An 11,842-nucleotide genomic window follows, 5' to 3' on the forward strand; every position below is an offset into this window, starting at 1 on the left:
TCTTCTCTCATGAGTTTCTGATATATCAGGAAATGCATTATTCTGCAAAAATGTGAACAGTAACAAATGGTGTTTCCATCCATAACTGCACATATCCCACAAAGAAGGAGGGAGGGGGTTCTGTTTAAAAAGTGCTCATTTTGTGAAACACCGTTCCCAACCCTGTCATGTCTTGGATGTCAATCCCCATCATTCCACACTAGTATCACCAATGTTGGCCATGGATGATGGGGGTTGTAATTCAACAGATTTAAGAAGTCTATGTTCTCAATCAGTAAATGGTTTTTTGTGGTTTTTGTCTTCCTTTAGGGTATTCAAGCCAGGACTTTGACTGGGCAGATTACCAAAAGCAGTGTGGAGCAGAAGCGGCTCCCCCATTATGCTTCAAAAATGTAAGATGATTACTGTGATGGTAATCCTGCTCTTTTATATTCATTGCTGACAGTGTCACTATCCCATACATGTGTCCCTAAATTTATGTATTGTCTCGCCTTTTCTTTTTCTTTACATCCTGTTCCGTTTTCCAGGAGCATAGTTTGCATTACCTTTTAGTTGCATGGGATAGTGTTCTTTTGCATTTCCCCAGGGCTGCTACAGACCCAGCAGCACCCTGGAAGTTAAACAGTATCAGAGTCTGCAAAGCCAGACTGCAGGCCCCTTTGCAGCTATTGGTTTAGAAAAGTATCTCTTTGGGTCTAGGGACCGCCTTTTTTCCTAGGGTTGAGATCTCCATTTTGGAATCATCCCTGCCTCCTTCAGTAGAGAAGAAAGCTTCAGATGTGCTGTTGGTCAGGCAGGTACTCTGAGAAAACCATTATAAGAACTATTGAGCTACTATAGATAGTTGAGAAATAGATAGAAAGATAGATTGAGATTGAGATACTATTGAGGTATTGAGCTATATAGAAGCATATTGAGATTTAGATAGTGAAGCTATTGAGTACTATAGAGATAGATACAGATAGATAGATAGGTAGATAGATAGATAGATAGATAGATAGATAGATAGATAGATAGATAGTAGGGCTGGGTAACCACGGAAAAATTTGTTTCTAAACTCGATTCGTTTCCAGGGGGCGCTAGCGTTTCCAAATTCTAAATACTTCCGAAATTTTGAGATTTCAAAATTTCGTTATTTACGAAATTTCGTTAATTTCGAATCGATTCGTTAATGGCGGACGCGATTGCGCAATATGCTAAAAAAACCTCCAAATGGGACAGGGGGAACTTCTGAAGCTTCCCTCTCCCTCTGTTGTTGACTGTTGGTGTGATAATTTATTTTTTATCATTGATAAAACAAACAACAACTATAAAACTTGCACCAGACATGCGAAAATAATTACGAAATAATTATGAAAAAATTACGAAATAATTTCGAAATAATAACGAAACAATAATGAAATAAATTGAAAAAATTGTTTCGAATCTAATTTACTCCTCACACTATTCCTGCATGGCTCAATATCAGATTGTAAGCTAATTTAAATACGAATTAATAACGAATTACGAAATTAACGAACGAAACCACCCAGCCCTAATAGATAGATAGATAGATAGAATAGATATTGAGTTATATATTGAGCATTACTTCATCTCCCAAGCTAACCTTCAGCTATAGATTGGGAAAAAAACTGCTTTTTTTCTAAACCATAGCAGCTCATGGTTAGGGTGAAAAGATCTCAGGATTTTCTTCTGCCTTTTGGGGAAAGGTTATATCATTAACTAAAGGAAAGGAAAGGAAAGATTGTCTCTATTGTTTCACCAATTGACTGTTTTGTTTGTGACTTTAACAAGCTATGGCAAGTCTGCAAGGACTTTGAGAAATAAACATTCTGTTTTGATGTTCAAAGCCTGTAGTATCCTCCGTTGCTGGAAATCTCAAGCTTCTAAAGAAAGACCCCCGCGGTCCGCCCAGACAAAGAGAGAAGCACATCTTAGTTTATTTTTATAGGGTCTGGGTGTGACAGCAAACATCCAATTATACAAGAGACTATCAGTTTGCAAGAATTCAAGCAACTGGCAAAAAATATCTAAAAAAAATACTTAAAATAAAAATAAAAATAAAATATTTTAATACACAATACTATAAAATCAGTCTATATAATACAGTAAAACTGTGTTACATTAAGTTAGGTTTGTCTTTGTTTTTAATTACTGTATTTCAGAATTAGTATCAAGTCAGTACAGAGTTTATGGTATTGTGTGTATATTATGAAGAATTAGAACTATTTTAATAGCAATTCTCAAGCAAGCAGAGCCTACATTTATCAGCATTTACCAATCCCCATGGGTTCAATGGGTTAACTGAGAGTTTACTGTAATATATGAAAAAGCCACTTTGAGTCTCCTTGGGGAGAGATAAAGCAGGGCATAAATAAATACTCTATTTGTTTAATTAATTATTTCATGTCAAAAGCCCCCGGTGGCGCAGTGGGTTAAACCCCTGTGCAGGCAGGACTGAAGACCGACAGGTCACAGGTTCGATCTGGGGAGAGGCGGATGAGCTCCCTCTGTCAGCTCCAGCTCCTCATGCAGGGACATGAGAGAGGCCTCCCACAAGGATGATAAAAACATCAAATCATCCAGGTGTCCCCTGGGCAACGTCCTTACAGACGGCTAATTCTCTCACACCAGGAGTCACTCCTGACACGACAAAAAAAAAAAAGCATTGCATAAATAAATAAGTTTAAACCCTATTAAAAGGGATCACAAGCAGCTAAATAGTTTTAGACCAAAACGGGCAACAGCGACTGCATTGTTTGTAGCTTTAAACAGTTCTTCCTCTGTGCATGAGGTAGGGCATTGTGGGCAAGCATGCAGATGCAGAATTGTTTGTTCTGCTCCACAGTCACACAGGGTGGAGGATACTTCTAGATAATGTCATTTGTTTGGCTGTCTTTCAGGTTTCCAGCCGAGGCTTTACGAAAAATATGAAGCTTGAGGCCGTCAACCCCAAGAATCGAGCTGAAATCTGTGTGGCATCTGTTTCAGCAGTAAAAGGAAGATTAATGTGGCTCCATTTTGAGGGTAAGTTGAAGACACACAACAACAACAACAACAAACCCCAGAATTTTGTATCCAACATGGCTAGTAGATCTAATGGTTGGTGGATATTCTGGAATTCGTAATTGAAAAGTATCTCTTCCAAGCTATTAACAATGCCAGCACCAGATAGAGTCCTCCCTCTCTTTCCATGTTTCATCCAACAAGAAAATGAAGCATTTGTCATTTTTAGCATTATTTCTCAGTTACTCTTTTATGTTACTTTCTCTCTTGTGATCCACATTGTTAATTTTCACTGAGTCCCTTTACGAGGGAGAGAGGGCAGGATATGAAACAAAGTAAATAAAACAGTCTAAGCTCGGATTGAATTTTCACTGTGCTTGGATTCAATTCTGAATTTTAGGGCTTGCATTTCCATAAGCAATAACATATATTTCTTATGTATTCAGAGGAAAATGTGTCTATTAAATAACAGAAGGCAAATCGAGTTCCACTGTAGTAAATTTTTAGAATACAATTCACACTCATATCTCCACACACCATTCCTAAAACTGACATATTCTCAGAAGATTTGATCTTTATGGATTTTCTCTTCTGTTTCTCAGCTAATCTTCATCCTTCTGGTTTTCTGTATTGGGTTTTGAACCCGTCTCCATTTTGGATTATTTGGAATCCGTAAAGCAAACTCAAGAAATACTGCTTCCTACCATAACACGCTTCCTGTAATAATCATTGTCTTGTATGCTTCCAATCAACATTGTTGTCTTTCCAAATGTGAAATAATTGTGAAATTTGTTGTATATTTTTATGTGGAATGAGGACATTTTGTATCCAAGTTAGATAACTTAGGGTGCATCTACACCAAGCATGAGCAAACACGGGCTCTCCGAGTGTTTTGGACTTCAACTCCCACAATTCCTAATTCCTTAAGTGGCTGAGGGTGGAAAGGAAAGGGCCTGAGGCTGTTAGGAGTTGTGGGAGTTGAAGTCCAAAACACCTGGAGGGCCCAAGTTTGCCCATGCCTGATCTACACTGTCCCACCCCGGAGTTTGAGATCATTTGGGGAGGCCCTGCTCTCGACCCCACCGCTATCACAAGTGAGGTTGGTGGGGACGAGGAGCAGGGCCTTCTCAGTGGTGGCCCCTCACCTGTGGAACTCACTCCCGGGGGAAATTAGGGCATCAACATCCCTCCTCTCCTTCAGGAGGAAAGTAAAGATGTGGTTGTGCGACCAGGCCTTTGGGCAATCTGACAACTAGATAAGGACAATCAGATGATTAGGACTGATAGGATTGACAATGTGGAATTGGAATTTGGACTATGAGATAGCGAACGCTGACCGTCAATGAGGAGTAATTGGGTTTGTATTGGTTTTATTGGTTTTATTGTTGTAATGCAGGAACTGTTGTTTAATTGTTAATTTCTGCTATTTGTTTACTACTGTTATATGATGCCGGCATCGAATTGTGCCTTTGTAAGCCGCCCTGAGTCCCCTTCGGGGTGAGAAGGGCGGGGTAGAAGTAACTGAAATAAATAAATAAATAAATAAATAAATAAATGTAATTTGACACCACTTTATCTGCCCTAGCTCAATGCTATGGAATCCTGGGAGTTTTAGTTTTACACAGTCTTTAGTTTTCTCTTTCAAAGAGGGCTGGTGCTTCATCAAACTACAACTCCCAGCATTTTTCAAATTTCGGAATCCCGAAGATGTTTACATCATGAAATGAGATCCATCTCTACACCTGAAATTCCTTTTTTGTGTCATATACACCTTAAAGACATAGGCTGAAGGTAATTTTTAATACTTTTTTGTATGAAACAATGTTTCTGTACATTTAAGCAACTGTAAGCAAAGCTGTCCCTATCTTAATTTTGGATTTTGACCTATTTCAGATATAGGAATTCTGGATAAAGGATGCTACCTGCATATATGAGCAATTCACACACATAAGGGTAAAAGAACAGCATAAACAATGGTATTGTTCTGTAAGCATATGCAGGAAGCAACCAGGCTTTGAAGCTGCAGGGCTATTCAGTGCTAATCAAGGTGGCCCAATTCTCATCTCCAGGAGACCCTTGTACTCTGAATTTAAGCCCAGCTGCTGACTCACGAACACACCTTCAGTGGCATCTGGCAGTCTCACCTCTGAGTTGACTTTTCTTGACTCTGCAATCTCTGGCCAGATGTCCAGGCTTGTTGCAAGAATAGCATCCCCTCGCTGCTGATACATGCACACTTGCAAGAACGGGATCCTTCTTCAGCTCTGGGGCCCATAACCCTTTGTCAGAGTGTGACAGAAGCCTTGAAGCTTAGAAGAATAAACACATTGAGACTTCAGTAAAAGCAAACGTATAGCTTTACTGAGTAGAGCAAATATACAGCACACACTCTCATTGAAACCCAACCAAAAAGAACAGAAACAAGACAAAAGCACCGAAGTAAGAAGGACGAACGAAATCTTATCTCTGGATCCTCCCTACGTGTTCCAGGCACACTCAGGGTCACAACTTAACTTCACAGTTCATTAGAGACTTGGCTGATTAACCCTTTCAGAGTCAATACACTTTCTGCTAATGCAATCAGGTTACATTCACAGGCATTGCACAAATTTACATTTAAACATTCACATTACACTAATCTTACATTAACAACATTCACACTTGCCTCAAATAGACAAGAGTTCTTTTCCCCACCCTGGACATTATTCCACAGATATATAAACCCCACTTGCCTAGTTTCCAACAGACCTCACAACTAGGTTCTTGTGGGTTTTTTCGGGCTATAGAGCCATGTTCTAGAGGCATTTCTCCTGACGTTTCGCCTGCATCTATGGCAAGCATCCTCAGAGGTAGAGGTGCCTCTACCTCTGAGGATGCTTGCCATAGATGCAGGCGAAACGTCAGGAGAAATGCCTCTAGAACATGGCTCTATAGCCCGAAAAAACCCACAAGAACCTAGTGATTCCAGCCATGAAAGCCTTCGACAATACATTAGACCTCACAACCTCTGAGGATGCCTGCCATAGATGTGGGCAAAACGTCAGGAGAGAATGCTTCTGGAACATGGCTATGCAGCCTGGAAAACTCACAGCAACCCATCTGCATATAGCATCTGAATGCATTAGTTAATGCACACTTTTTAAAAACATAATGTTGCTGCTTAAAAAAAACAAGACAGTCTTATTTTTCTTTGTTTGTGTGCAGCATAGATGATGAAGGATGGATGCTGTTGGAGGAGAGGGCTGATTTGTCTTCCCTTCTGCTACACGTCTTATCTTTTTCTCTGTGTTTGAGAAAAGCGTGCTTCTTTGTCTCCTGTCGCTTCCTTCCTCGGCTTTAAAAATTACATTATAAATTTGTGTTTATAGGTTTACAGGTCCCTGCTCCAGAATACATAGTTGATGTAGAATCGATGGACATATTCCCAGTTGGGTGGTGCGAAGCGAATGCTTACAGGCTCCTGGCACCGCATAAACCAATTTGTAAGTACATGAAACAGCAGATTTATACAGTTAACCTTCGCTGTAGTGTTTCAGCATTTACAGCTTGATCGGTAGGAGGGAATTAGATTTTGCAAAGCACTGCAATGTGGCCTTGATTTGAATGGGGGTGGGTTGTGGCAAGGCTTTAGCTTGGCACATTGGAGCAATCCTTTGTCATTAGTATCGGTCGATAGATCTATAAAGAAGGAAAGGACAAATACATACTATGTTGCCCAGGATTATTTTTGTGGCTTCTGGGGCCACTGATTTGGTCAGGTTTGTACAATAATTCTCATTTTTTCTCTTTGCTGTTAACTATAATTCATGGCTTCCAAATAAGCCAGAATACGGATAATGGTTACTTCTTGGGAGGAGAGCAATGTCCAGTCTCGATAAAATAGTAAAGAGTAGAGACATCACACTGGCAACAATGATCCATTGCCTAGTCAAAGCCATGGTATTCCCTGTAGTCACCTACGGACATGAGAGCTGGACCCTAGGGAAGGCTGAGTGAAGGAAGATCGATGCTTTTGAGCTGTGGTGTTGGAGGAAAGTTCTGAGAGTGCCTTGGACTGCGAGAAGATCCAACCAGTCCATCCTCCAGGAAACAAAGCCCGACTGCTCACTGGAGGGAAGGATACTACAGACAAAGTTGAAGTACTTTGGCCACATCATGAGGAGACAGCAAAGCCTAGAGAAGACAATTATGTTGGGGAAAGTGGAAGGTAAAAGGAAGAGGGCAAGATGGATGGATGGCATCCTTGAAGTGACTGGACTGACCTTGAAGGAGCTGGGGGTGATGACGGCCAACAGGGAGCTCTGGTGTGGGCTGCTCCATGAGGTCACGAAGAGTCGGAGACGACTGAACGAATGAACAACAACAACAACGGATAATGCATTGTAAGACACGACTTCCTATTTTCATCTTCAGAGTTAAGATCCAGGAGACATGATGGATGGGATTGTCCCCAGTCCTGAAAAGTGCATTCTTTCTCTTTGCATTGTTGCTTCCTAGATGGATTTGAAAACATAGTGCTGTTTTTTGTTTTGTTCTAAGAGCAAAACATGTTTGGCTTTCAAAGCTGAGAACCGTACCTAATTTGGGAGAATGCAGCCGAGGCAGAATCGTTCAGCCCTTGCTCATTGTGAATGCAGCGAGTGAAGAAAAAAAAAGAGAACCCCGAGGGTAATCAGGCTTGCAAAATTTAATTGCGTAACATGTTCTTCTAAATGCAAGAATACCGGCATTGTTTTAGTATTTTGGTTAAGTACATATCCCATAAAAATAAGATGAACAAACATGTGAAGTGCTCCGTAGGGTCTATTAGTGTAATGTTTCAACAAAATAGTGGCATAACTGTTTAGAGCACACATATCAGCAGACAAGATTGTAATGTAAGAGCAATTAAGCACATCTAATTTCCCAATCTAAAGAGTAACCGTGTTAATTACCATTCACTCCTACATAGGCTTCTTCAGGAGGAATTATTTTTGGCCACATCTAGGGTTGGATTTACACTATCATATGATGCAGTTCCAAGTACATTATAATGGGTTGTTGTAGGTTTTTTCGGGCTATATGGCCATGTTCTAGAGGCATTCTCTCCTGACGTTTCACCTGCATCTTATAGAATCATAGAATCAAAGAGTTGGAAGAGACCTCATGGGCTATCCAGTCCAACCCCCTGCCAAGAAGCAGGAATATTGCACTCAAATCACCCCTGACAGATGGCCATCCAGCTTCTGTTTAAAAGCTTCCAAAGAAGGAGCCTCCACCACACTCCAGGGCAGAGAGTTCCACTACTGAACGGCTCTCACAGTCAGGAAGTTCTTCCTCATGTTCAGATGGAATCTCCTCTCTTGTAGTTTAAAGCCATTGTTCCCCGTCCTAGTCTCCAAGGAAGCAGGTAACCTCACTACCTCTGAGGATGATTGCCATAGATGCAGGCGAAACGTCAGGAGAGAATGCCTCTAGAACATGGCCATATAGCCCAAAAAACCCTACAACAATCCAAGTGATTCCGGCCATGAATGCCTTCGACAATACATTATAATGCATTTTGAACTTCAGTGAAGTGCAATACAGGGAGTCCCCAAGCCACTCCGAGTCTCCTAGGGGAGAGGGAGCGGGATATAAAGTTTATTTATTCTGTATGTTTGGTTTGTATGAATCCGGGGAGCGGCGTGAGCTCCTGCTGTTAGGCCCAGCTTCTGCCAACCTAGCAGTTCGAAAACATGTAAATGTGAGTAGTATCCCTCCAGTGGGAAGGTAACAGCGCTCCATGAAGTCATGCTGGCCACATGACCTTGGAGATGTCTACAGACAACACTGGCTCTTCAGCTTAGAAATGAAGATGAGCAGCGACTCGCAGAGTTGGACACAACTCTGGGAGTCTGCCTTCTGTGAGCTTTCTGCTTTCTGTGAGCAAGCAGATGGTGACTACTGGATGGAGCATGTTTTGTATCAGAAACTAGAGCTGATGTGGTCTATCCAATGCAATTTTCTGAATCAGCACCCCAAATAACCAAACCGAATCTTAAGTTGACCAAAAACTGATTCGTCATCCTTTCAGTACTGATCTTGGAGAGTGATCCCTGGTCAAAAAAAGGTTGGGAACCACTGATCCAATCCAACAAAATAATTCTTATGGGTTTGTAGACTGAGATGATCATTACTGATGATTCGTAAGGGTTTCCTCCTGTCCAAGGAATAGAATCTGTAAGATATTTGCAAACATCTATGACCCAAATCGCTTCTGTTGTCCCTCTTGTTTTTGCAGTACAGAGGAAGAGAAAGATTGCTGTCGTACAACCCGAAAAGAAGTAAGTAGGCACTTAACATGTAAATAACAAAGCAGCTTTAATATGTAAATAACTAAGATTTACATTCTAGGATGGCACCGAACAGCTAAACATAATGGCTGGGATTCTGCAGCTTAGGAAGTTATGTGTGCCAAGGTACCATCTGGAAATGATGTTGCCAGCGTGGACAGAAACTGCCTCTGCAAATGTGATGGGCTCCATTCTGTGTATGGCCATGCATGTGTGCAAATAGGTCTGTGGATCCTAAAGGGATGTCTTGTTTTCTTTGAATTAATGAAATTAAATTGACTTTGTTGTCAGAAAATGAGGGGGAATGAATTCCTGCCTCAGGAATAGTGTGAGATTGCTCACAAGAGTTGTACTAAACCAGTTTCCCCAGATTTCCCAGTTTAGCCCTTCCAGTCTTCAACTCCATTCACCCAAATTAGCGGAGGTAAAGGATGTCTTGGTTGTACATGTATCCATCAGTTTTCTGGATGACAAGGCTAGGCAAACCATGTTTGAAAATGCTCAAAAAAAGGCTAAAATGTGATTCCTGGATGATAAAAATCCCTTATGAGCAGAATCCTGCCCAACAAGAATAATAGAATCATAGAATCAAAGAGTTGGAAGAGATCTCATGGGCCATCCAGTCCAACCCCATTCTGCCAAGAAGCAGAAATATTGCATTCAAATCACCCCTGACAGATGGCCATCCAGCCTCTGTTTAAAAGCTTCCAAAGAAGGAGCCTCCACCACACTCTGGGGCAGAGAGTTCCACTGCTGAACGGATCTCACAGTCAGGAAGTTCTTCCTTATGTTCAGATGGAATCTCCTCTCTTGTAGTTTGAAGCCATTGTTCCATAGTCTCCAGGGAAGCAGAAAACAAGCTTGCTCCCTTCTCCCTGTGGCTTCCTCTCACATATTTATACATGGCTATCATATCTCCTCTCAGCCTTCTCTTCTCCAGGCTAAACATGCCCAGCTCCTTTACCATTTGGGACTTGTTGGCCAAAATGGAGGTTGTGATGTTCGCACGCATGGAAGGGGGCACATAGCAATTGGATTGTGACAATGTGTTATCAAAGATTTTCATAGAATCATTGTGTTGCTGCGAGTTTTCTGGGCTGTTGGGCCATGTTCCAGAAGCATTCTCTCCTGATGTTTCACCCACATCTATGGCAGGCATTCTTAGAGGTTGTGAGAAAGAATCCTTGTCTGTTAAAGGCAAGTGTTAATGTTGCAATTGGCTACCTTGATTAGCACTGAATAGTCTGGCAGCTTCAAAGCCTGGCTGCTTACTGCCTGGGGGAATCCTTTGTTGGGATGTGTTAACTGGCCCTGATTGTTTCTTGTCTTTAATTCCCCTGTTTTCTGAGTGTTCTTCTTTATTTGTTGTCCTGATTTTAGAGATTTTTTAATACTGATAAAAGATTTTGTTCATTTTCATGGTCTCCTCCTTTCTGTTGAAATTGTTCACATTCCCCCAGGCAGGAAGCAGCCAGCCTTTGAAGCTGCAAGGCTAAAGTAAAGGTAAAGATTTTTCCCTGACATGAAGCCCAGTCGTGTCCGACTCTGGGGTGTGGGGCTCATCTCCATTTCTAAGCCGAAGAGCCGGCATTGTCCATAGACACCTATTCAGTGCTAATAAATGTGGCCAAGTAAGGTTGATATATCTGCACAATGTCCAAGGTGGAAGAAAGAACTCCTGCCTGTTTGAGGGAAGCATGAATGTTGCAATTAGCCACCTTGACTAGCATTGAATAGCCTTGCAGTTTCAAAGCCTGGCTGCTTCCTGGCTGGGGGAATCCTTTGTTGGGAGGTGTTAGCTGGCCCTGATTGTTTCTTGTCTGGAATTCCCCATTTTCTGAGTATTGTTCTTTATTTGCTATCCTGATTTGAGAGATTTTTTAAATACTGGTAGCCAGGTTTTGTTCAAATAAGGTCAGCAAATATAGAATAACACAGAGAAAACAGGGGAATTCCAGACAAGAAACTATTTGGGCCAACTAACGTCTCCCAACAAAGGATTCCCCAAGCAGGAAGCAGCCAGGCTTTGAAGCTGCAAGGCTTTTCAGTGCTAATCAAGGTCGTCAATTGCAACATTCACACTTGCCTCTAATAGACAAGAGTTCTTTCTCCCAACCTGGACATCATTCCACAGATATATAAACCCTATTTGCCTAGTTTCCAACAGACCTCACAACCTCTGAGAATGCCTGCCATAGATGTGGGTGAAACTTCAGGAGAGAATGCTTCTGGAACATGGCCATACAGCAGCCCACTGAAATGTGGCATTTTGTCTCAAGTGATGGCTTGCCTGTATCTCCACATTTCACATAGTTTTGTCATCCAATAGGGTACCACCTGGAGTTCCTGTTGAAAAGATGATACACGACCCTTGTGTTATTCCACAGGCAGAAGCAATGGGTGAGTTTTTTCTCTAATCTCAGAGTAAAATGCCAGTCTTGAATAACTAGCTTTCTCTTTCATGGACAGCAGCCCTACTGAATATTTGAATCCCTGCTCTACTCAGGAGTTTAAAAAGAGAG

At 41.5% G+C, this 11,842-nt stretch overlaps 1 protein-coding gene across 3 annotated transcripts in view; it reads left to right on the top strand.

The window, feature by feature from the left end:
- SFMBT2 (Scm like with four mbt domains 2) overlaps positions 1 to 11,842 on the top strand; it is a 94,876-nt gene that overhangs the window by 56,851 nt on the left and 26,183 nt on the right. For all 3 annotated transcript variants that reach the window (XM_060776457.2, XM_060776458.2, XM_060776459.2), the window contains 5 exons: positions 310 to 392; positions 2,904 to 3,027; positions 6,375 to 6,488; positions 9,269 to 9,311; positions 11,650 to 11,720. In XM_060776457.2, the coding sequence (XP_060632440.2) occupies positions 310 to 392; positions 2,904 to 3,027; positions 6,375 to 6,488; positions 9,269 to 9,311; positions 11,650 to 11,720 (435 nt within the window). The remainder of the gene's footprint in view (positions 1 to 309; positions 393 to 2,903; positions 3,028 to 6,374; positions 6,489 to 9,268; positions 9,312 to 11,649; positions 11,721 to 11,842) is intronic.

This window comes from Anolis sagrei, chromosome 5 (assembly GCF_037176765.1).
Source record: "Anolis sagrei isolate rAnoSag1 chromosome 5, rAnoSag1.mat, whole genome shotgun sequence".
Taxonomy (NCBI): domain Eukaryota; kingdom Metazoa; phylum Chordata; class Lepidosauria; order Squamata; family Dactyloidae; genus Anolis; species Anolis sagrei.